Source organism: Micropterus salmoides, unplaced genomic scaffold (genome assembly GCF_014851395.1).
Source record: "Micropterus salmoides isolate LMB-PRFRI ecotype aquatic unplaced genomic scaffold, ASM1485139v1 Ms_hic_scaffold_14, whole genome shotgun sequence".
Lineage (NCBI taxonomy): Eukaryota > Metazoa > Chordata > Actinopteri > Centrarchiformes > Centrarchidae > Micropterus > Micropterus salmoides.
This window is the reverse complement of record NW_024040485.1, coordinates 23,524,934-23,551,216: the sequence shown is the minus strand read 5'-3', so window position 1 is coordinate 23,551,216 and position 26,283 is coordinate 23,524,934. Positions and strand designations below refer to the sequence as shown.

Sequence of the window (26,283 nt, the reverse complement as noted above, 5' to 3'; positions counted from 1 at the left end):
TTGGAGCGTTTGTGGGGGTGAAGATGGGAATGAGGCATAGGCTATAGATCATTAAAATAACCTTTCCCAACTGTTGTAAGAGGATGTGTTTACTCTTGATCAATCATTCACTGTGGTTGGTCAATGCTGCAGTGGTAGAAGTCACAACACAGCTGTTTTGTGATGTGGCATATTAATCTTAAGGACTAGCTACTCATTTTCAGCATGGGGATATTTATTAATCTACTCCTGACTTTATGCACACTGCATCTGTTTACCAGTTTTAGCTCAACTGTGAATGCATCCAGGAGGCCATGGACAACTGCTGATAACAGGTGTAGTACATTTTACATTTACTTGATAACATCTTGATCGCTGGATTTAACGTATACCATGCTCCATGGGTGTTAGAAGAAGATCTGAGACGATAAAGGGTGTTTTTTGGGGGGGCAGTGGGGCAGGGATAAGGAGGACGAGAGCTGTAAACAGGCCAATTCCCATCAACTGTAAGCTGGGGGCCTGGTCACCTTGGACTCCTTGTAACTCCTGCACAGACAAAAAGGTAATGGTGTTCTTCTCAATAAATTGCATGAATCATTAATTTAAAGTAATTTAAAGCGGTTGAATGACAATTGTGATTACAGCTTTTATTGTGGGAGGCTTATGCAATACCTGCCCATAGGAAAACTAGAACTCTCTTCAAAAACACTGGAGTTGAAACTGGTTTCTGTCAGGTAGCTCAGATCAATACATTATGGATGAGCTGATCCATAGGTCCAAAGGGAACAAAAATCAGTACTCCAATAAGGTCAATAAAAGTGGGCCTTGGTTTTACTATGTTCCTGAGATTTAATCTCCAAAATACACAACTCATTTATGATCTTTGGAACCACCTAGACACTACATATCGCACATTACATAGCTGCTTAAATGGAATGCAGAAATAAACATTTATTGAATTTGAACTGAATTCTATGAGCATCATTTAATGGAATATACATGGCCTATTTCTGCCTGCTTCTTCGTGTTTCTGTATCAATCTATATCTTAACGATGGTATAGGGGAATTGACTTAATGAGTGATTGAAAGTGCTAACTCATTTTTAACTCTGTCTTTAGTTCCGTTTCCGATATTTAGAGAAGCCCTCACAGTTTGGTGGCACAGAGTGTATTGAGACACTGTGGGAGAGGCTGGCATGTCCCACAGTAACCACACAGTGTCTGGTGCCAGATTACTGTGGAGAGAGCTTCACCTGCAAAGAAACTGGCAAGTCCCACCAGCAACCACTCAGACGGCACAATTTCTTTAAGTCAAAGGTGTTTTGTCTGTTCGTGTGTGCACAATACATGTAGATCTGTGTGAGTGAAACTGTCTCTCCAGGGCGCTGCATCAGCCAGTCCCTTCGCTGTAATGGAGAGCCAGACTGTGAGGATTCTTCTGATGAAGACGGCTGTGACAACTTCAACAGGAGAGACGACAAGTGTTCCACCCTCATGCCAATCCCTGGTGCTGAACGTGGCACTCAGGGGTAAATACTGGTGTATAATTTGCTTTACATAGTTTATATCACATTATCACATGTGTTTTCAATAAGCACATACATCATCAACACATCAAAATTGCTAAAACAATTGCTAAAACATTGCTTACATGTATATACACGCATCTGCTTTTACTTATGAATAATGTGAATTATTCTAATTTACCTAGATACAATGTCTTGACTGGAGACTTTGTGGATCACATAATTGACCCGAGGTACTTTGGAGGAAAGTGTGAATATGTCTACAATGGTGAATGGAGGAAATTCATCTATGACTCATTCTGTGAGAACCTGCACTACAATGACGACGAGAAGAACTACAGGAAACCTTACAACTACCATACCTACCGTTTTTTGGTATTACAATGTTGTGAATTATTTCTTTGTGTAACTTAATAAATGGGATGTTTGAGCTAAGACATTTTGATATAAGGTTCAACCTGTTACAGGCTCAAGCTACATCAGAGGGCTCTCAGGAATACTATGAAGATATGCTGAGCCTGCTGAAAGCAAGGAAAAGTATGAGTTCTTCCAATGTTGGTTTCACAGTTGGGATCTATTATGTGGAAGCGGGACTGAGTACAAGTGTGGAATCTGAGTTTCTCCGGAACATAACGCAGTATAAAAGTCAGGTATGATCCACTGAACCACAGCTCAACATTGTTTCACAAAGACATACATACCTTTACTACCACGGACGTAAAGTGATGTTTATTAGGATGTTATGACTGTTTGATCCAGATAAAAGCAGCTGTATGCTAGATGTAGATTATAGCTAGGACAGCTTGCCTGCGCTCAGGTGTTATGCCTAGTTTTGCCTGCCCGAGAATTGCATGCACCTCCAAATGCTGCTTTTAAACGCTAGAATATTCTTTGTGGGGTCCATCAATGGTGTTAAATTATTCGAAGTATATATTTTATGAACGAGTCTTTAATATTTCAATACACTTAGGCCTAGTAGAAGTACCATTCCTTGACATTAATTAAATATATGTAGTGATAACACCATTTGATCCATGAGCACAGCAAAGTGTCTGAAAAGGACCTAAAGAGGTGGATGCATAATTTGGCATGCGAGTATAGGCTTAGTTGTCAAGGGAACACTCTCAGAATGTTGCGGTTTGTTGGAAAATGGCGCACACTGGTCCGACTTTCTACGACTAGACCCGACCCGACTGGACGTGTCAAACTCTAAAGACTCCATACAACTGACACCGACTGACAAGCAGGCTGTAACTTAATACTTAACTGTTAAATATGATAGTGGTATTGTAAGCAATACTTGCCCTAAATTTATCTCTAAAACACTAAAAAGCATTGAGTGCCTGTGGTCAAAAGAACATTATTTGGGGTATTAATAAGTTACAATTTTATAAAACATTTTTCTTCATCATCATAGCTATTTCTTCTTCTTGCCTTTTTTCCCACAGGACCTAGGGTTTGTTAGGCTTTGGTCCAAAGTACAAACAGCCCACTTCAAAATGAGAAGCAATAAGTTGATGCTTCATGAAGATTTCTACGTTTCACTCATGGAGCTCCCCGAGCAGTATGACTTTGGGATGTACTCCCGCTTCTTCAACACGTTTGGCACCCACTATGTCACAGAGGGAACTATGGGAGGAACGCTTGAATATGTTGTGGTTGTCAACAAAACATCTATGGCAGAATCAAGTACTGTGGTCTTTCCAGTTTGTTAATCAATATCATCTAATAGCATATGGAAGGTAAAGTAACCTTTAACAATTTAATCCTCCTCATACACAGACCTTGAGGGTGAACAAGCTGGTAGATGCCTTGGTGCCTCTATTGGTTTGAGCTTTCCCATCAACAGCTATGGAACAGCAGAATTCAAAGTGGGTGGGAAAACATGCAATAAAAAAGGAAGGTTTGAACAAGGTGAGGCATTAAAATCCTACCGGTAGCTAACCCTACTTGAGGTCCTCTACCAAATTAGTTAAAATTTGAATTGATTAGCTTTGTTTGTAAATGTCTAATTTGTTCTAACAAATGATATGAAGCATTGCTGTACTAATCTGTTGTTAGAGCTTGCATTATATATGTGATTTTCTTTTAAATCCTTTTGAAATGTAGTCAAGGACTCTAGTTCAGCTGTGATTGAGGACATCGTTACTCTAGTGAAGGGGGGAATCACAGACAGCAGCAGTGGCCTGTTGGCTATAAGGAGCCCAGACACATACAGGAAATGGGGAGCCACTCTCAAATACAACCCAACACTCATTGAATATGAGGTAACTTTCTGTAAGAAACATTTTCAATGATTTGACATAACATGCTCATTAACAGAAGAAAAACACAACAAGTTCATCAATTTATGACCCCACTACTTTTGTGCCTTTGCTGGTGTAGTCATCTGCTTTTCATTAAGTTTCCTCTTTCTCGTCTCTCTGGCCTTCCTCCCCTATGACCCAGACAATGCCAGTTTATGAGCTAGTGCGCCTCAGCACAGCAGCTGACCATGTAGGTGCCAGACTGGCCAACTTGCAGAGGGGCTGGGAAGAGTATCTGCAGCAGTTCGACTCATGTCGCTGCGCCGCCTGCAGACACAACGGGATCCCTGTCCTCATGGGTACCTCCTGTAAATGCATCTGTGAGTCAGGTTACCAGGGAGAGGCCTGTGAAGAGACTCTCAGAAGAGGTGAGGCTGTTGTCATGAGTAAAAGCAATGGAGTTCAACACATCCACTTTGTTGCTGAGAGTTAGATGAGACGATGCCACTGTCATACCTGTCTTAAATAAGAAGCTGGAGACAGGAGACAGTTAGCTTAGCTTAGCTTAGTGTAAATACTCAAAGAAGGAGGAAAGAGCTGGCCTGGCTCCGTCCAAAGTTAAAAAAAACTGCCTATCAGCTCCTTTAAAGCTTACTAATGTTGCCAGGGGTCTAATGCATACAGACCTTGTTTTGTGAACAGGTAAAGCTGTCAGCTTAATGTAGTGGAGTAAAATATTTCCTTCTAAAATGCCATGGAGTAAAACTAGAGGCTCACAAAATGTATGTGGTCAGGTAGTACCTCATAATTATACTTTAGTGAAAGTACTTTCTGTCTTACTTTTGTCTCACCTCTGACAGGAAGTTGTTTATTTGGTAATTATCCTTTTGTAAAATTCCTCATGCATGTGCAGTAGTGTTTTCTTGTAGGCCTACAGATCGATAGGGTCTATTCTCCATTTGCTGACACACGGATAAGCCGCCTAATTTACTCAGAGGATGCGATGGAGTAATGACAGTGTGCAGACATATCCTGTTTCCAAATCTACATCCTTTTGTTAAAATCTGCTTAAACCCCCTTTAATTTTACTCAACAGATACCAAGACAGATGGGTCATGGTCATGCTGGGGCGCCTGGTCATCCTGTGCATCAGGGAGGAAGACTCGGACAAGAACCTGTGATAATCCTGCACCTGACAGGGGCGGAGCAGCCTGCCTGGGCTCCTCCTCTCAGACTGAACACTGTTAGAGTGACATTTTCCTCAAACTCAGATGCTCTTAAGTGGTAATTCAGAATCATCTAGTGTTTGTTTTTTTTATTAATAAAAACTGCTAATTTAAAATCCTTATGTCATTATCTGAGATTTCAAATTTAATTTAATTTCTTTCCAAAATAATTTAAATTTAAGGTAGACCTTACTATGTATCTGTTAATGTTTTCCTGTCTGGACTTTTTTGAAGCACAGTTAAACAGTTTTAAATATATGGGACATTTCTCTAAATTGCCTCCAATGTGAAGGTTAAAATTGGGTAGCAGAATCTGAATCCACATCAGTGCAGACATACATCTTGAAATGACAGACATAATGTGATATTCTAAATAAAATAATCATTGACGATATCCCATTTCCAAGTCTGTTTTTATTCAAATATTTAAAAACCTCGATTTTCAATGACCTTTTTAGAAATCTTAAAGTCAAGGTTTACAATCAGGGCTGTTGAGCAGATTTTAAAAGCATTCAGTAGACTCTTGCTGCAGTCCTCTGCATGCCAAGCCTTCATTGCTGGGCGCTGGGTTGTTACACTGTCGACTCCTTGTCATCGTTCTTCCGCTGCAGGATGACCATGCACCCCAGCAGCTCCAGCTGCCGTCAATGGCTATATCTGTCAGAAGGAGCCATATCATATCTCATTGAGTCAATATCTCAGCAGGTAGCAAAGTAGAGTGAAGAAAGAAAAATAAGGCTTTGTCGTATGCAGTGTTTTGTATTTTGGATCTTGAATGCTAACCTTTTCGCCTCTGAGTGATTTCACAGCCCCGTCCAGTATAGCCAACAGGACACACACAGTCACACCTGGTGCCTTTTGAGGGAAATGGAGATAATTCTTTCACTATCTTAATTTTCCCCAGGATCGTTACCATCACTGTAATCATCAACTTTCTGCAGTATTTTTTTGTGTTTGGGAACAAAAAGTCCAAAAATGAGTTTAGAGACAGTTCTATTGGTGTTACTTGCTATCTAAATGTCACTAAAACTGAACATTAACCTATTTTTCAAATTTCCAACTATATATTTTTAGTCTGTGACTCCACAATAGTAGCTTTGCATGATACACAGTTTTATTTTATTTTGACCCTTTATGCAGTTTGTTCTGTCTTTAACAAGCGGCCCTATTAGCTTAGCTTTCTCTGTTCGGACTGGGAGATCCAGCAACAGGGGAGGTTTGGAGGTTTCAGGCCCAGGCAATGAGCTCCTAGTCCAGGCAGAGTCAGCTAGCTAATGGGACCTCTAGCTGCATGCCTAACTAAACTAATTAGCTAACATCATCTACCTTTAGCAGTAGTAGCAGTAGTCCATCAAGAAACTAACAAATTTTCCTTTACAAACGAAAACGCATTTTCTACAAGTCATAGGCCTACTGAACAACCTAAAAAACTTAAAGTGTAGTCCTGAGCAGAGCAGTCTTGCATAGCCAGACCTATGTCCACTTTGTTTTAGCGCTGTGCCACTGCTGATCATGTGACATTGTAACAATTTATTTAAGCCTACATATGACAGAAATGAAGAGAAAGCATAATCACCTTGAAGCTATGGCACAAACTATGAGTGAAATCAAAACATATCTTAGGAAAGAAGATCAGAATAATGCAGTATTTCAGTTTTCAGTCAATAATGACAATGGAACCATAAAATAAACACCAAACAATAATGTCCTCTGAGGTACCTCTTAAAACAGCCACTCCGTTGTTGTGGCAGGGGGCACAACGACATGGACTAGCCTCTGCCAGGTACTCTGACAGGGCTCTCTTCAGGTTTCTTTTCAGGGTGGCATCCTGGGAGAAGTCTCTGGAAGTCACCAGCTCATACAGTGGTCGTGTCTAATGACACACAAATGTCATTATTAAACCAGGATATTTTTGCTTTTCATATTTAATTCTTTAGGTTTTTTTTTTAGACAGAGCCAACTGGATAGCCCCACAAATGCTGAAATGTGACCGTGTTGCAGCAAGGCAGCCTATGTGTATGTGGTGCAGCTGCTATTTGGCACGTTTTGCTGTTTGTTCTCTAACTTGCTATTGATCAGCCTAGCTGTACTTTGCCTTTCTGTAATAGTGCCAATCTATGTACCACCAATGCCCAGCTCTTTTTTAAATGTTTCTGCATCAATTACTCACATCAAATTCATTGTAGACAGTTTTATTATAGATGCAATTTGAGATGGTGAATAAACAAAGGAACATTTGAAGAGGTGATATTTGTGTTAATGTCACAAGAGATTGCGGGAGGAAAAGATAAAGAGAGTATACTACACTATACAAGTTACAAGACTATAGCAGTCATGTAACATGAACAAAAACAGATATAGACAATGTAAGTGAAAAAAAGGAATCAATACATAATTTAGTGAAAAAAACTCACTGTTGTGCGAATGAAGTCAGGATTGGCACGCACACTGTTGCCCCACAGCCCCATCAGCTGCGGGGTGGGAAGCTTTTTAGACACTAAAGCAGTGATAGATTCACTGCTCCCACCCTTTACAACAGCAACAAAGTCCTCCACCATGCTGCCATGCACTGTGTCCTCTGGAGAGAGACACAATGACTTTGAGTTTTAGTATCAGATCATGAGATGGAAGAAGGGACATATTCGGGAGGGCATTTGATAAAAGATGGACCCTCACCTCCAATTTCATTCAGCAGGCCATCACAGGATCCACCCTGAATCCCCGCTGACACATAAACACCATAGATGTTGGCCCCAACCTTAAGACCTGACTGCGTACAATGCTTGTAGTCTTCCAAAGAATAATCTAGAACAACAAAACTAAGGTGGTGGTTACTGTATTTCAAAATTATTTTACCGTTCACAGAATTGGGCCATGAGGGTTTCAGTGCAATGGTTTATTAGTTTACCACAGGTGCATTCTTACAACATGTACTAAATAAACCAACCTTGACTTACTATGACTCCAGTTTGGGAGCCACTAATATCTATTACCTGACTTCTCAAGCTTCTCCTTGTTCAGGATAATGGTGTGCTCATAGTCTCCTCCCAGTGCAGCCTCTGTGATGTAGTGGGTGCCGTAGTCTCTGTAGATCTGTCTGTATTCCCCATAAACATAGGACTGTGGCAAGGAGCGCAGGCGCTGCAGGAACTCTGGGTGAAGCATCAGATCATCTGACTTCAACATGTACTGGGCCAACTCCAGTTCTGCTTTGGCCCTCACAAAACTGTTAGTCTGAGGGGAGAATCAGCGGGAGGCAGGTGATGGATACTGCACTGCTTTCAGGTTTAAACTGGAGTGGGAATTTGCAGATATTTTAAATGACTTGTGGGTTTGTATGAATTGTAAATCCATAGTTTGGTTTGGTTTGTTATGTTTTTGAGAAATCAGTAAGAGAAAAGTGTCAGGAGACACAACGACATCTCACCTTGCCAGAAGCACGGCGGATCTTCTGAACTGATTTGGTGAATTTTTCATCATTGAAGTTGAAGCCAAATTCAACTATGCCTGGAATGGCAAAGCCAAAGGAAACCGTAGTTTTGGTCATGCGCTCCTTCACGGTGTGGTCCATGTAGTCAGAATATGATTCAAAAGACTGCAGGGTGAAATCATACGAGCCTTTTGTCTGTAGATACATGGGAAGCAAAATTTCCTTTTTAGTGTTTTATAAGCAGGACCATATTATTAAACAATACATTTACTCTAAATTATGTTAGAACATGGACACATAAAATAATGAGATGGATGGAGAAGAAATAAGATAATAAAGGGTGACATTAGAAAGTAATGCTGAATAAACTTTAATCTCGTATGTCAACTGCAACTCAATACTCATTATACAATAGTGTGATTGCCAGTCGGTTCCACCTGTAGAGTGTACTGTTGCAAGTTGTAAGGCTTCCTGAATCTGACATCTTGGATGTAGTGTGGTAAGCAGCCGCCAGCGTAATATCTGTTATCAAGCACCACTCCCTCCAGGTTACTGTTCAAGATGTTGATTCTGAAAGATGAGTAACAGCAACAGCATTAACAGTGAGCAGATTGATTTGAGAAGAGCAACACGTTTACGTACCAAAGTCCTCCAAAATATCTGACTCTGCAGTCTAATGGGAATGTAACTCACCCTTTGGCGAGGTTTTCGATTCCCCAGTACTCTTCCACCTCCTGCCTGCAGGGCTTGGAAACCTTCTTACACCCGACTTCATCCGACATGTCCCCACAATCATCCTCCCCACTACACTGCAGAGTTCTTGGAATACAGCGACCTGAAGTTGAGGAGCGATGTGGATGGCATTTAGTAATGGTTCATTTCCAAAATAAAATGATTAGTTTGACATTTTCGAAATATGCTGATTTGTTTTCTTGCTTAAAGTTATATAAGACAAATAAATGTTACGTCTGTCCCTCTAAATATGAAGCTACAGCAAGCTAATTGGCTGCTGGTTGCAGCTTCATGTTAAGTGTTCTGGCATGAGAGTGGTATCGATCTTTTCATGTAACTCTGCAACATAATAAGCTAATAAGTGTATTTCCCAACATGTCAAACTATTCCTTTACGAACAAAGCTCTTGCAAAATGCAAAGTAGTCTGCAATCTCCTGACTGGAATGAAGAGATGACTCACTCACATCAAACACAGACTAATAATGTTCTTCTTCTTGTGACTTGAATTTTAAACATCCTAACACTCAGTGTTACCGCTGTGAGGTTGTATAACACAAGACTTTATAATGCCAGCTCCAGAACGGAGAGTAGTGTATATGGATGGATGGGTGTACCTGTTTGGGTACAGAAAAATCCCTCACACAAAGGAACATTGTCACAGGTGTAGCGGTCTGGAACGTTACAGGCCTCCTCCTCCCTGCCATGAAAATTGCACGGCTGTCCTCCAAACTGAGACGGCTGGTCCAGCTTAGCAAAGCGATACTGGATGGTTGAGGGAGACAAACACATAAATGGTCAGAGAAACACAGAGGAAGGCTCGCCTCAGAAACTGCCATCGGGGAACTATAACAGCCATAATCCCATTAGAGGGCTGTTTTCACTTTGTCATGTCAAGGTTATTAATCCCCCTCCTTGTAAAGTGAATGAGATAGAGTACTGAAGTACATCAGCTGAGATGCTTGCCAGTAGTGGAATACTACCTCACAGAAAAACAGCCAACAAGGGTAAAATATGTAATGCAGAATTTTAATTATCTCTCAGTCCAAGCACTATAGGAATGGTTTATTAATCTACATCTAATTTCATTTATGAGACCTGCTGCATTACACTTTGTTAGATAAGTTTGTCTGGCCAGAAGTTCAGTGGGATATTAGCTATATGCAGTCCATGAAACCAGTTGTTTTTCTTCTTCTTTTGTACATTTTATTCATATTGCTTTATTATTAAGTTAGAGTTAACAATTTTCAGTTAAAAGTTTGAAATTCTGGGAAATAAATGTATTTATTTACTACTGTAAATAAATGCGTTTACAGCTGGCTAACTTAGCTTAGCACAAAGGCTGAAAACAAGGGGACACAACTAGTGTGGCTCAGGTCCACAGGTAATTCATCTACCACAAACTGTTTCTTTGTCGGACTAATTTCTCGACAAGAAGTAGTATGGCACATAACCCCCATAAAACAGACAGATATGTCACTGTTTTTATATAGATGAAACAAAAACAGTGGCTAATCAGATTCTGTTACCTAAATTTAACCTTCACATTGGAGGCTAGCTGTTTCACAGTTTCCTGTGTTTGTGCTAAGCTAAATTAAATGGCTGCTGCTGGCTGTATTCATATTTCCATACAGAAATGAGAGTGGTAGGGTTGGAAGGGTTTTGTAAAAGAAACTCTTCACTTAAATGCCTATAATGTATTTTTCCTGCTGAGGAAGTTGGTTGAGGAGCACAAGTAGAAAATCAGATGATATCGTTAGCATGTGTTCAATGGGGAAGTTTGATGTGGCAGGATAGTGTCCGGGCTGATTCAGAGGGTTTTCCACATCATGGGGGAAACAATGAAACAATATTTTCTAAAGAATGAAGCACAGCATTAGTTCAGGCAGAGCACTAAAGTTGCACATGTATTAGCTGTTTGGCATGAACTGTTTCAGTCATGCTTCAGGCTATCAGATGACTTGCAACATCCAGTCATATTCATACAGGTATACAGCATGATTATTATAATTCAACACTTGTCATTATTACTCAGTTGATATGCTCATGCCACAGCACTCAAACCTCCTCCTTATGTGATATTTTTTGTTATGTTTGTTTGTTAGTTTTGGGTTATGTTTGAGTTGTATTTTTTCCCTATGTGTTTCTGGTTTTTGCCATTGTTTCATGTGTCTTTTTATTTGCCTCTGTTTCTCTAGTTCCTTGTCCCTGGTTATTTATGTCTTGTCTCTTAGTCTTAGGTCTAAGTCCTGCATTTCAGTTCCTTGCCTCAGTTCTTAGTTCTGTGGTTTAGTTCATGTTGGTGTTATACCTGGTCTGTGTATTTCTGTTTCATTATTTGATCTTGTCTTGTTTACACAACAATTTTTAGATTTAATGTTCATTTATGTTGGCCCTGCGATGGACTGGCGACCTGTCCAGGGCGTATCCCGCCTTTTGCCCGATGTAAGCTGGGAGTGGCTCAAGCCCCCCCGCGAACCTGTACGCACGATAAGCGGTTGATGATGGATGGATGGTTCATTTATGTGTTAAGGGGGTGGAGCTAAAGCTTTTCTGCCATACTTAACTGTATCTTAATTTGCTGTAACTGGCCAGTTCCTTGTCATAAGAGTGTAAACTTCATGCAAAACATCAACATCAACTATGGGTGATTTTATTCCATTTTAATATTATCAGGGAAACACTGTGGTGTCCTGATGGGCCAACAAACGCATTTCATGTATTGTGGCTGCAACCCCCCAGGCCCACTATCACCTGTCTGATATCATCATACTTACTCTTTTTTTCTGACAGGTGTCACAGCGTGACCACGCGCTCCACTCTGATAAAACACAGTCCACTGGATGAACTACCACCTCGTTGCCCGCTGACCGAGCTTCACGAACACTAGGCTCGTCATTGCTCACTGTTGTGACAGCAACTTTGCTGTGACATGTACATGAAAATCAAATTAACATTAACAGACATTTCCGCCACTTTGGAAGAAAGGAAGTATTAACAGAACACCTGAGAGATCTCAATTAGAAAAAATAAAGTGAATGTTTAAAGTGAAATTACTTTTAATATCACATTGGAAACATTTTGTGTATTAGGTGGCATGTCATCAATTACATTAACCTCAATGGGAATTTAACAAAAAATATAGACATTCTATTATTTATTACTAAGAGACAAATAAAACACCTACCTTAGCAGTACCTGGCTCAAAATAACATGCAGTAGACAGCACTGCAAACTGAGTGCACTCATCCTTATCACAACAGAAAGCATGGTTGTGTATTATGAGTGACTGTGAAGGAGTAGAGGACACTGCTCAGTTCTCTATGTAAACACACACTGATCAATAGTGGCCTGGATATGAACTCACTGCTGCCATTAGACTCAGAGGTGGAGCTGAATACACAATGCTGCAGGACTCACAGCCACAAAACTAGGTGTTGTGGTGTTAGGTCTCATGTCAGTGTGTATTTAACACAGGTTGATGCAGACCTCAGGTTTATAATGAAGTTGTTTAGGATCTGCAGCCAAGTTAAATAGCCAACCAGGAGGTCTGCATGTCTCTTCAGTTATCATAAACTTTGATCTGTAGTAATATGATAAATCTGAAATGGACAGAAAACATAGTTTAGATAACATATGCCAGTGATGGAAAATGAAGGCTTTGTAATGAAGTATGCTCCTGTGACAGACTTCTGTGGTCAAATGATTTGAGTCATGTTTGTGTACATATGACCTTTGAACTTTGCTTACCTTCACTCATTTTGGATTTTACAGAATTACGCAATCCCATGACCCAGCTTTAGTTTACTTATGCAGTGGAAAGCAAGATAACACAATTACTAATGCTAAATTATGTCTAATGACTGTTACTAAAACTGCTACTAATGATATTACTAATAATGCAACTTTAACAAACACTATGTTAAGATTTGTCCTTGTAGAATAAACATATGAGAAGCTTATGAAATACAAAGTAATACAAAAGATTAAACCAGTGGATTTTGAAAATTTTGGCTTGTGAAACCTTACAAACTTTACGAGTTATTTGTACTTCCTCAAAGAGTGATTTCCCCTCTTAACTTCTCAGATTGTCTCATCAAAATAAAAACTGTTTGATGCTAAAAGAGGTAAAATTTTCCAATATTTCACAACAAAAGCAAAAAAGTCATCTCTTTATCTTATATTGTGACCCTTTGAAGGTGGGCCAACCCCTAGGTTGGAAACTACTGAACCTATTTGAAGAAAAAGTAGTTAAATCTGTCTCTACTTTGCCCAGCTACATGATGCTTATACACTGACACTGAAGGTATCAGTGTTCAAAATCTAATATCGTGATACATAGTTACAGTATATAGGCTATTAATTACAGGGGCATTTTTCTGTATGATGGGTACGTTGACTTTTGGCTTGAACACCTCTGTACTTTCACTAAAGTACAGTTTTGTTCTTTTCAGTTCTTTTTATGATGAAATAAAAAATTCAGCACAAAAAAGGATTATACTAATGTATCACAAACAGTCACATGACAATGACTGCCTGCATGGAAGAGAAGTATTTGTGTGAAGAGAGGATCCTCTGTCAGTGTTCTTCACAGTAGGTCATTAGAGATAGGGTTAAAAAAAAGAAAAGAAAACCAAGCGGATAAGTGGGAATCACATGATATTTTATTTGTGACTGAACAGTGGAATGGGTACAGTGTATGGGGAAGTCATAGACGTACAAAAGTCCTTTTTTTCTCTTTTTCATGACAATTCTTAACTCCATAAATAAAATTTACAAAATATGTTGGACTATTTGTCATTTTTCTTACACAAGCAGGGGTACAGTTACTGTTTGTTATTGTAAGTCTAGCAGTTAATAGTGATATCTCTATTGATCATATTATATAACGTTGCCTTTCTTTTGACCATTTTGATTCGGTGGAGCAGACCTACAATATGCCCAAGTGCTTTGTTACAACAATGACCTGTTTACTGTATACAAATGATCTGACAAGAAGAACAGTGACTGGACAACAAAAATAAACCTGATAAGGCATAGAAATGCACTCTACTGTCTCTGAGCTTGTGGTTATTAAGCCATGTCACATCAGTATGGGTTTATTCTGCTAATTTATTCAAGAAACCAAACAGAGATATGATTCTAAGAGGCAAGTTGTAAACAATGCGACCTCAGCTTGAAATGTAGAATATCTAAAAAAAAAGAGATGCAGGAAAACCTGCCTCCTATTTACTAAAAAAAGTCAAGTTCAAGTTCAAAATGAGTGAGACAGGTGACAGCAGGCTTTATTTTGAATGACCATGTAACACAGATTCACAGTTCATATCTCACCAACTGAACAGAAAAAAAAATGCATTTTCCGAAATGAGAAATAAATGGCAGCAAAAGTGAAACAAACATCCAGACGTCAAAAATGGAAGTGCTGGTAGGGCATTGCTTGAGAGAAACACAGGTAGTTGGCATCCAAGAGGCAGAGAGCTATCTTATGGCACAGAGGCTCAGGTATAGGGGACTGGGGAGATTCTTATTTACAAAATAGATGTTTGGCAAATTCTGATTTCGACATTGATGCCTTAAAGTCATTTCAATACCTCTAATGACTCAGTGTCATCAGCTGAGAATTTACAGCTTATAAAATAAGAAAACCAAATTATAGTTTTTGATTTGTTTCTTATCTAGAAGGAAGCTGCAGAGAGTCAGCTGAATCCACATTAAGTCTGTTCATGCAAATGGACGAATCGGTAGAGCAACACTATGAGAACATTTGGCAAATCCATCTGCTGTGCACAGTCATTGCTGGTGGCAGCTGACAAACTGCAAGTCAACCACATACAGTAGGACGCTGCTCCTCATGAAATGTTCCAAAAAAATTTGCATCATCCGTGTCACCATGGCCATTTAACGTATCCTCACAGGTATAAACTCATTAATCCATTACAGGAGGGTGCAATCACTTCCTGTTGAAGGTTTCGGTCAAAGGTCACTTCCTGGTTAAAAGGTTATTTGATTGGACGATAAAGCCAAAGTCTGGGTGTCATGCTGAGGAGTACAGAACAGTATGTGGCCTCTGGAGGAAAGCAGAGCCTAGCATAGCCAGCTTATTACAGAACTGCCAAAATATCCTTCAAAGGTTGAAAAAACAGAACAAGTCTGTGTAATCCAGCTGTGAGAGATGCTGCTGTTCACAGTCCTTCATCTCTCTCTCTTTCTCATGAGCTTCTGTCGTGGCCTTGAGAGCTTCCATCCCCTACAAGACAAACAGAAACATGTCACATGATCAACATATTGTGAACTTATATTTGTCCAATTACAACTTTAACCACCAGGTGGCAACATTGTGCCTTCCTAATCTTTTGTTTGGGTGACGCAGAGAGGCATAATGACAGAAACACTAAACTAAACCAAGACTCTTTTCCAATTGGCAGCAAACCACTCATCTGCAGGGAAAAAAGGAGACAAATGAAAATATAAAGCTAATAAAGAAACACAGAGCTGGGTTATGAAAAAAGAGCAGCAGGATGTGTTGATGAAAAGAGCAGGGGAGAAAATCCATGACAATGTGAAGGTTGTTGATAGTTAACACAGGCAAATAAGAGAGGAGGGAACCATCCAATACCCACTCAGTGTCTGTTGTTCTCTAGCTGTCTTCCTGTGGACAAATCTGATCCTGCTGAGGATCAGGAGATCCACTGAGCACCGGAGAGATTGACCTTGCAACAACAGAGCCCTGAGAGAGAGAATGAAAGCTGTAAAATCTGTGTTTTGCAGGGGACATGCTTTGGCAAAATCAACTATTCTTCACCATTCTGGCAAAATCCTTTTCTTCCATATTTCCCAGAAAAACACAAGCTGAACATGTAGGAAAATGACTAGAATTACCATGAAACATAATGCTGCCTTATTATACATGATCTAATCAAGACACTTCAATCATTTTTGGCCTTTCATGTTTAATTGACTTGACATTTTTCTGGAAAAAAAAGGGTAAAATCAATCCCATTTGCTCATATTAATCACATGACATTTTACTCTGCGTGCATGCAATGTACTTGAGAACAGATCATAGATATGACAATAATAGATTATAGCGTCATGCCAGTCAGTTTTTAAATCAAATCCATGAATCTTATTGACTAGGATGCTGGGATGTGATCCAGGGGGATGGTGCTCACCGATTGTTCCTCCTTGGCGTTGCTGGAGCCCATCGGGTCTACAGGGGACTGATCTGTAGGGGGGTCACTGGCCTGGGAAGGAGGGCAGTCTGAAGATGAGCTCTGCTGAGGGGCTGGAGTGGATGCTGTGAAGAGAGGAAATAAGGAACTTTCAGTAACTGTCTACTGGCTTGTACCAGTCTTCCGTTTCTATTTCGTCCAGGGTTGGCGTTAATCGTACCACTCTGGACTATAGCAATGCATTATAGTAAATATGCACATAGTTCGCAGAGCTATCTACTGCATGTCAAAGGATTGTGCAGTGTTTACTGTTTAACGCTAATCTGCTCTGTTAATATCTTTAGTATCCTCATGTTAGTAGATTCAGATCTAGACCATAACCTTTACTGCATGTGATCACCTCGACTTTCTTTTCTATTATACCTGACACTGTGTATTCTGTATACCATCAAATAATGCATAACTTTCTAAACAAACACACCTTAGTCTGACACCAGAGTTAAAAAGAAGTCAGCAGGCTGCAGGGCCTTTTCCTATCGTGCCCCCTTCCTCTGGAATGACCTCTGTGCTGATATCAGTCTGACTGTGAGGCCTTTAAATCCAGGCCAAAAACTCATCTTTTCTCCTTAACTTTCAGTTAGTTGCCTATACTTTGATAACTCGTATCTGTTACCATTATCCTTCCAGTGTGTCCGTCAGTGAATCTATTAAGCTTAATACTTATAGTCCATGTTTGTCCTGCTGACAAGAATACTGTAAACTTTCTGAAAACCACTGCATCTTTCCAACCCTTTCTTTGTTTCTTCTATTGCATATCTGTCTGTACTGGGAGAGGGATCCCTCCTCTGTTGCTTTTCCTGAGGTTTCTTCCAGTTTTTCTGGCATTCTGGGAAAATGTCCCCCTAGTTTGAGAACCCCTGGTTTACAGTGTTAGCTGATGGGAATGTCAGTGGCTTTGCAGGTATTTGGTCACAAACCAAAGTTTTGGAAAAATGTAAATCACCACAGTTATTGCAATTCCTCCCTAGGGGCACATTAATGTCTGTACTATATTTCATAGAAATAGTTCTGTAGAAATTTCACTCAAAACCACAAAGATGCACCTCATCGTGGCGCTAGAGGGAAAGTCAGGTGATCACCAAAGTCTTTAGGATACATCATCTTGGAACCATGAAATTCATGTACTTGTCTGCACTGATGTGCCAGTTCACCAAGTAGATGTTAAGGTATCTCAATGGATAAGTAAAAACTTTGACCAGAATATCGGTACAACATTTCATGGCAGTGGATCTAATTGATGTTAAAGATAGTCCAGTCTGGACGAAAGTGGTCGATTGACCAACAGGACGACATTACCATTCATAGAGCAAGGCAGCTACAAAAGCTAATAAAAATAGTTCACCAGAGATTTGCACATTCTTCAAGTAAGGTGGTACAGAGGATGATTTTGTAATTGCAATTCTGTAGAAGGACAAAAATTAACACTTACGAGATTCAGTAGACGGTGACGTGGATGTACCTGGGCTCAAGGTCATCCTAGAGAGATCAAGGTCACTACAGCTCCCTTCCTCTTCCTGGGTCACAGAAGCTGAAGGTGGCAGCAGCTGACTGCAGGCCAGTGTGTCCGGTACACTCATGAGGCCTGGGGTCCCACACCTGCTCACTGCTGCTGACGCGACACCAAACCCAGCACCTGCTGCTCCGGCTCCTGATGTAGAGGGGCCTTCGCCTGCATCTGAGTCCACGCCTTCCTTCCCCAGGCTCAGCTGTCTCTGAAACAGGGCGGGGTCGGCCGTGTGCTGGGGGCTGGTGATGGCAGAGGAGGGGGCTGAGAGGTCGCAGGCTTGGGGGCACATGGTGGTAATGGGTACCAGGCCTTGGAGCATGGCAGCTGGTATGGCGTGCCCCCCCACGCCCACAGTCTGGGCTGGCATATAGGCCGCCATGGCCGCCCACTGCTGCTGAGTGGCAGGGAAAATGTTGGCCTGGCTCCAGATGACCGGCTGACCACCGGGGAGGACCTGAGCCACCTGGAGGGGCCCCTGCACGGGGAAGGCCAGAGTCTGAGCCTGGGCAGGAAACGGCTGCTGCGCCCACTGAGCCGCCTGCACTGGACCCATGGTCATATAACCTGGAGTAGAAACAAGAGAAGGAGGCAGAAGGAAATAATTAAAGGATATTTAGACAGGAAAAGGAAGGCGAGATTATCATTATTATGAGCACAGAATATATTTTGTCTCCTGTGAGTTCAATGCATCGATTTTCAATATTGCAGCATGTTCCTCTATTAATATCTTAGCTAACAATGACAGCTATACAAGGCAGAAATTAATATCAAAAATGTGTGTTTAAGGACAGCATTCTAAAGCTTTTACAGTTTTATGCTCAACATAAACCACAGACTGTTTTATACAGCACTCTGAGATGTGTGCTGAATAATTTTGCCATTAGCTACAAGGATCATACTGTACACTTTACATTCCAGCAAAGTTTTTACATAGATTTTGTGTCTTCCATACAACAACAGGCTTGATTTCACTCCCAAACTTACTTCAGAAGGTACTGTATGCACATCTCAAAGATTTATTAAGTACAATTATGAAGTTTCAAAATTATCTCTCCAGGTAAACTCAACATTGGAGAAGGTCCATATATGGAATCCCAGGCTGAACCCATTAATTACACCAGTGGTTCTCAAACCGGGGGGCGGGCCCCCCCTGGGGGGCATTAACAAAAAAAGCGTTCTGATTCAACCTTTTGGTGTGACGGATAAAGTTTGAGAATCACTGAATTGACATGTACACAGCTAATTATTTATGATATTTATAACACAACACTCAATGTACGGGGTGTAAAACATGCTTAACTTCCTGAAAGAAATCTCCTCTGAAAATTGCTTTCCATATAGCTTTCTTGATACAACCAAACTGGCACAGGTGTGCTTGAGATCAGTAATAATGACAGTGGACTCTTTTGGACATTTATATTTTTGTCCAATTTACAGTTGCATGGTAATGCATTTGCATGCAAGGACTATCGTGAAAGTGCTTCCCTGTTGGTGTGTTCCAGGACAACATCTGATATTTGAGAGTCAGCTGCCAAAAAGCATTTACTTCCTAAGCTGTGTTATCATGGACAGGCACATTGTGAAAAGGATGATGTGAATTGAGTTGTTTCTTCCATTAAAAATATTGCTCTTCAGTAGGCTGCTGTCTTTAAACAGTGTTACAACAATGTTGCGTTATTGAATGTTCTTGGAAAACTTGAATCTCAGTGGAAAAATGCCAGTATGGTCCTTCAAGAAACATCACATCTCTGTGGGTTAAGCTCGATGTGTGGTCCTTAAATCCACATCCTGCCACGTCTTGACAAGGCTTTTCACAAACCACTCATCAAAGAAAGACATCCCCACCAGCACTTTTTCTCTTTTATGTTTTGTATTGTGGAAAATATTCAGCACTTTAGTCTGGGTAGCTACCTGATGGCACGGAGGTGGGGCTGAAGGGGGCATACATCTCAGCAGGAGTGTGTTGCTGCTGGCGGCTGCTCCTGCTAGGGTCCAGTGTGTTGGCAGGTGATGGGGGCATCTGGGAGGCAAAGCACACACACACACACACACACACACACCCACACGTCACCACTTTCAAAGTCACTTAAAAGTCACTGCGCTGCACATTTATCTTTAATCTGCAGTAATGTCGAACATTCAGGCATTTCAGAATGTTCTGCCTGTTCTAATAAAATTACCTTACATTACAGATCTAATATGATATGTAATTACTAAATGCAGTTCTATAAACTTGTATCAATCAACAAAGTTAATCAGGGTTTGGTTTTGTGTGGTAGTACTCACCGAGGGAGGAGTGGACATATCGCCAAAAAGATCAAAGTGGTTGATATTCTGAGTCGAGTCAAGGGATGAGGGAGAGAGGAAGAGAGAGAGAGACAGAGCGAGTCCGGTGATACATCATGACAATGAGATTTGCACAGTCATGAAACCTGAGTTCATCTCCAGATAGGGTATGGTGGTAGCATGGGTGGGTAGGTGTGTGGTGTGACATCTATTCACATAGGCAGTTTGTGCTGTAGATGGCAAGAAACAACTATCCCCTCGTTTCATTATCAGAAAATTGATCTAAAATGAATCTTTCATGGCTCGCTATAATTGAGTGGGTAAAAAGGCTATTCAGTCCCATAAAACAGACTCTGATTAGATATTCTTATGTCTGCCAATCAAGAAGGGCCCCCGTGAGAGCCTGGGCCGCTTTGTCATGCTGATTCTACTCCGCGAGCACACACATACGCAGAGTAGTGTGTTTATTTCATTGAATGAATGAAGGAAGAAGCTCCTGGAACCACCCAGCCGAGACAATGAGGCCACCTCACCCTATAGGCAGACGTGACCCTTGCTCTAGTCCCCTCTGTTCTCCACTCGCAGTACTTGACGGAGAGGGGACGCGGCTATGGAAGAGACTATGGAATGGCTAAGTTGCATGAAATGTCTCTGGGGCCATGCACAAGCAGACAATGAATCACTGGAAAAGCACAAAAACGCACAGAACACACAGGATTTGCATGCTAGAAATAAACAGATACAAACATAATATATTGCAACAAAAGAAAGAAAAGGGAGGAATCACAGCAATCAGTGTTGCTGCTAAGAGGGTGTTTACGTCCTCCTTGAATAAGCTGGGACACAGCGGATCGCACAGTTTGCGCGGCACATTGAGACCACTGAGGTGCACAGAATTTGGAAAAAAGGTAAACATTGTGCACAGAGGTCTCTCCCTGCAGGCACTGACACACATCAGGGGAGCTCGAGGCTCTCAAAAAGCTCCAACTGAATGAACAGACAAGCAGTAACACTTAGAGATATGGAAAGCGTTGCTACTTATACTGGCATGGGCTGTTTGGGTGAGATAGCGAGGGGGACCGGGACAGTTTATCTGTTTGATATGCTGAGCAACAAGCACCACACTAACAGCGAAGAGTAAGAGGGGCACTTTGCTAGGGCTGTTTTCAAAAGTTGTGTGGAAAATCTCTCTGGGTGAATGTTTGGACGAAATAGGCTTGAATGAATGTTTTTTACAAGCGATTTGAGAGATGTAGTAGTGTGGTCACTGCATGGTGGTGAAGAACTACCAGGATGAGATGAAATATATTTTCAGTTTGATGAAAGGGGGAAATCAAAAATGCTTTTTGTGCTGTTTTCTGATCAAATAAATTTTCTAAAGAAAAATAGGCTGCTATTCATTAAGATTTTATGAGTGTTCTGTGGCCTTGATTGTATGTAGCCGTGACTACACTGCATGCAGCTCAACCCAACACCTACAAACCTCTCGTCCTCATCCTCTGAGGAAGACAAAACAGCCGCCCCTTTTTTCATCCAGTCAGTCCACTGTACCGGTCAGGTGAGACTAGCTAACAGACTCCAAACTTGAATTGGTATCAACCATCTGGTCCCGACATGCCTTAGATTCTGCACAGGATTGCATTTTGGATATGAAGCCTGCCTCTCTAATGTCCTGTGAAATTGCTGACATGTCGGACTTTGGTTGACCAATCGATTAGTCTTATGTCTTCATGCAGGCTAGGCAAAACCAATGTAGCTTTGTTTCGTCATCATCACAGAAAGCGGATGCAGACATAGAGAGCGGTCTGGCGCGCCCTTGGCTTGGGAAATGCATTTTAGAGCCTATAGGCTGTAATACATAACTAAAACTATTAAATACAGTGGAGCATAATATTACAAATGGACACTGTCAAAGGGGGCTTAAGGCACTTCCTTCAAGAGGATCTTAAAGAGAGGTTTGCAAGTAGAAGAGTAAAGAAACAAATAATAAAAAATAAAAACACCTACAGTCATGAAATGGCGTTTTGGGACATCATAGATCCCTTCCTTCTGCTGACTGGTTGGGACCTGCATTGGATTGGAGGTCGATTCAAATGTAAGTAACAGAGCAACACTTTTTTATTTTTAGGCTGGATTATAAAAAAAACAGGAGCTTACAATAATTGAAACATGTCTCTTGAAAAAGATAAAGCTTACTACATCAATCTCGATTTAGTCCATATTCTTTAGATGTAATTTTTTTTTTTTTTAGAGCAGTGGGATTATGTTAATTCTACAGCTGTTTTGTTGAATCAATTCTATTTAAATCATTATTGATTGCAAACAATGCCTGAAGATATTGCGTGCTGGTTCTGTGAATATTAAGGAAACCTATTGTTATTCTGCAACAGTATGGTCTCAACTGGTTCATCCGACAATATGAACATGCCTCAGCTCTGGCCTTCTTTGTATACTTCCCTCACATTTATTCGAACTATATGTTACTCTTAACCTTGCTGCCTTTCACTTCTATCACTCCCTCGACTGGTTAACTTTCCATTTCGTTTTCCCTTAGTCTATTGATCTTGTTTCATTCTGAGATCAAATGGCATGGCAAGTGATTAATCTCTCTCTACATCTTTCATCTTCAGAGGAACGCAAGATACAGAGAGGCAAAAAGAGGAGGAGGAGGAGGGGAGAGAAAGGGAGGGAGGGGGGTAGGATTAAACCATATGACAGGTCCATGGAGTCCTAGCAGGTTCTTAAATGGTCTAAAGCCAAAAGGTCAAAGTGTTGGATTTATAAAAGGAGCCTGGTATACAGGCTTTGGGTAAACTAGCCAGACTAAACAACTGACCTTGACACTTCTGCAGCTGATCATTTTAAACATAAAACTGCTGCCTTTTTATTTTCATCATATAGCGTTACAATGCAGAAGAGTTTCATGATATGCTTTTTTTCAGCAATAGCCATTAAATATATTTACATTCTTTAATTACCTCTCTATATAGTAGTTATCATTGGTAGTGGCGGAGTATGCCATTTCCATGCTGGATTCAAATAGCCTTCACAAGCACAAGGGAGCAACAGGACACGATGCACGCATGTAATCCAGTGTAATTTGAACTCATTGATTAAAGGCTCGCTGTTTAGTGTTTGCTGTTTAGTGTTTGCTCTCTTTACACAGTATCAGCGGTGTATTACTGTAAAACGTCCATTAATAGCCGAGTCCCAATTTGACGCCTACCCTGTTTACTGGCCTGGTGTGGGAACACATTTTGACAAATAAACGCAGGTCTCCATTAAATGCCTGGTCTGGTTTTTATATAAGTTGTTTCTTAAACCCTGCGGGGTTGCCCGCTTTAGCTGCTTAGATTGTTAATACAAATATTAGTGCTTAAACGTAAGATCAATATGTCAGTATGGTAATGCTACACATCGTTAGATCGGTTAGATTCTCAACAATTCAGTCATTCAGTTCATTTAAACAACAAGTCCAAAAGTCTAATTCTTATAGATTTACCGGTGTAACCGGCATGGTAGGAGAAAGGTGCTGACTCCCTGATACCTTTAAAGCGCTCCATAAGTCCGAATGTGTCCGTTCCTTGATTATTTATATTCCTTTAGTCTGTAAGGCTTTACCGATCAAAAGAATCAAAACAGCTTTTCATAAAAATTAATCCAAGTTGTGAATACTGGCATGTGAAATCCATTGCTCTCTGTCTGCTAACTTCTGCGACACTTCTTTCATCCTGCACCCTGTTGTTGTTTTCGTTATGTTGCTGCCAACAAAATAAAAGCGCATAAGTCGTCTGTCGGTAGATCAAATTAATGACTATTTGTATGTGTATTTAATATTATTTAAGTAATATTCTGTTTGAAAAAAATAAACTGTTTCATAGTAGCCTATTTCAGTTTTGTTTGAGAGGAATTAAAGGCCTGTCCCATATGGACGCCTGTCCCAAATATAGGCAGGGTTAATTAAGTCATTTTAAAAAGCCCGGGCTATTAATCCAAGTTTTACGGTAAATTACTACTAATGCCAACTGTTATTGCCTCACCTGAAAAGCGTTCATCTGGTGAAACACTTGGTGGCTTTTATTGTAAAGAGGCCACGGGAAATGCAATGTGTTTGTCACTGAGGTTAATGCTGACTGTGATTGTTCATTAAAAATGTGGAACAGCCAGAGTGAGCTGTTAGATGAAGAGTTTCCGGTGACAGGCTGCACACCTCCAACTCCTCAGCAAGGTAACCAACTTAACAGAGTCCTGCTGCTGTGTGGACAACTACTTGCGGTTGCACTTATTGACTGACTTCTTTATTGAAACAATGTGAGTTTGTCTGGTTGCACTGTAAATAGATGCACCAGTTGCTCTGTTGTATGTCTGACAAAGTAGCTTCTCAAGTGTTTTCTATGGGTTTTGCCAAACCACTAAACACTTAAACCACTTAAATTTTACAGATTATAACTTTAGCATGAAATCTAAATCTTTTTATTGGGTTTCACAGCTTCATTTGGTTCTTTCCTGATTGCCACATTAAAACAGAAACCTTAGCTTGATCTACTTCTGAATCCCCAGAAAATCCTTTCCCCCCCAAAAATCTGCTTGGTAACTCTTTTAAGAAAGGTGCTACAAAGGCATGTTGTTAATACTGTTACTATTATAATCTATCACAGAGTATGAAGAGGGAGAAAAAAGGGGGCAGTGCTTGTCTTTGTACCTGATAAACGCTCTCCTCTGACTGGGGGCCACGGAGGGGTTCGTGTCCAGCCTCAAACACTATGTACTATAGAACAGAAGTAGTGGGCAAGACGTAGAGGTGCAGAGAATAATGAGATGGGAAGACAGAGAGAAAGGTTGGCATATAAAATAGAGAGATACAACAAGGAAGTGAGACATGACAAGAATAAATGAAAGCACAGGGGCGCGAGGATGGCGTCGAGTGGGGAGTGAAATGAGATCAAGAATATTAAGGGTGTAAAAAAAAATGGGGCATGGGAAAGAGGAATGGGGGAGGTGAAGAGAGAAAGAAAAAAGTGTGAGGTGGGAAGAGGAAAGAGCACAAGTACAATAGGTCAGGCAGTAGTTCAAGGCAATGTGGAGGTCTTAGCTAGAGGTCTCTCTTCTACATCAGCAATGTGATGCTCCACCTCTTTGAAAGAAAACAGACCCGGAGGTCAGAGTATTTGCTTGAGATCCATGAGTGAAGTCTCAAAAGTCCTCAAATTGGTCAGCATCTCCTCTTAAGGTTGACGTTAATAAATGCCTTTGTGGATCTCAAATCAATCTCAAAGTAGTAGTTTGACATTTTGGCAAATATTTATCAACTTTTTTGCTGAGAGTAAGACGAGAAGATCAATACCTTTCTCATATCTGTATGGTAAATATATAGCTGGAGCCAGCAGCCGGTTATCTTAGCTTACGATTAAGACTGGAAATAGGGGAAAACAGCTCGCCTGGCTCTGTCTAATTACAACAACATTCGTCTACCACCTCGGCCATGTTAATTTTGGCCAAAAAAACTATGACAGAAACATTGGCAGCCTATTCTCCACCACAAAAAGAAGACAAAACTCAATAAAAAGTAAACATTACAAAGGAGAACCATGACAAATGTTTCTTCAGCGAAAAAAAGACTAAATTATGACAACAAATGAACTAATTAGTTTCAAAGTCCACTGCAAAGTTTTGCTCAACAACCTGAATTCATCTGCAGACTCACACACCTTGTAGCCTTGCTTCTCATAAGTAAAATAGTATTGCCCGAAAATATCTCTTGTTCAGAAGTTGAGCTGTTTGACCTGTTGCACTGCCCTTAATAAGAAACATAATACATTTAGTTATCCTGTGTCTCTATCGGTAATGTTATCTGATGTTACCAGCTCTTGGAAGAAACAGATGGATGGATTAACTTCTACAATCCACTGAGGATTACAGATAATAAACAGTACTTTAATGAACAACTGAATGAATCGGCTTCTGATCAGCTGTTCTTCTGTCGAGAACACAGGTACAGTAGCTGCAGTAATGCTAAATCTAGGCGAGCAGAACAACTGTGAGTGAGCCGTTCTGTTCAAACAGCCAGAATTTGGAAATGAAAACTGGATTTACTGAGAGTCCATCTGCATAGCAGACTCAC

The 26,283-nt window shown here is 40.6% G+C and overlaps 3 protein-coding genes across 5 annotated transcripts in view; 1 reads left to right on the top strand and 2 right to left on the bottom strand.

Moving 5' to 3' along the window:
* The first annotated feature begins 101 nt into the window (after positions 1-101).
* c8a (complement component 8, alpha polypeptide) lies at positions 102-5,371 on the top strand. The gene is made up of 11 exons (XM_038718561.1): positions 102-314; positions 433-541; positions 1,099-1,246; positions 1,361-1,508; positions 1,691-1,880; positions 1,973-2,155; positions 2,954-3,194; positions 3,288-3,419; positions 3,615-3,772; positions 3,954-4,179; positions 4,848-5,371. Exons 1-11 carry the CDS (start codon positions 205-207, stop codon positions 4,997-4,999), a joined length of 1,797 nt encoding a protein of 598 aa, XP_038574489.1. The 5' UTR covers positions 102-204; the 3' UTR covers positions 5,000-5,371.
* On the bottom strand, positions 5,372-12,485 carry c8b (complement component 8, beta polypeptide). The gene is made up of 12 exons (XM_038718562.1): positions 12,325-12,485; positions 11,915-12,062; positions 9,755-9,902; positions 9,101-9,242; positions 8,845-8,977; positions 8,405-8,602; positions 7,971-8,211; positions 7,654-7,782; positions 7,392-7,555; positions 6,697-6,850; positions 5,761-5,832; positions 5,372-5,634 (listed from the first exon to the last, which is right to left on the bottom strand). The coding sequence occupies exons 1-12, from the start codon at positions 12,405-12,407 to the stop codon at positions 5,480-5,482; spliced, it is 1,767 nt and encodes a 588-aa protein (XP_038574490.1). The 5' UTR covers positions 12,408-12,485; the 3' UTR covers positions 5,372-5,479.
* Positions 12,486-13,779: 1,294 nt separating this feature from the next.
* The window catches only part of LOC119902406 (disabled homolog 1-like), a 47,178-nt gene continuing 34,674 nt past the window's right edge, over positions 13,780-26,283 (bottom strand). For 2 of the 3 annotated variants that reach the window (XM_038718564.1, XM_038718563.1), the window contains 8 exons: positions 24,865-24,930; positions 22,170-22,229; positions 20,163-20,210; positions 19,788-19,896; positions 17,799-18,440; positions 16,310-16,434; positions 15,758-15,864; positions 13,780-15,384 (listed from right to left, as the gene is read on the bottom strand). In XM_038718564.1, coding sequence (XP_038574492.1) covers positions 15,775-15,864; positions 16,310-16,434; positions 17,799-18,440; positions 19,788-19,896; positions 20,163-20,210; positions 22,170-22,229; positions 24,865-24,930 — 1,140 coding nt within the window. In that variant the 3' untranslated portion in view covers positions 13,780-15,384; positions 15,758-15,774. The remainder of the gene's footprint in view (positions 15,385-15,757; positions 15,865-16,309; positions 16,435-17,798; positions 18,441-19,787; positions 19,897-20,162; positions 20,211-22,169; positions 22,230-24,864; positions 24,931-26,283) is intronic. The other variant, XM_038718565.1, reaches the window with a different exon arrangement.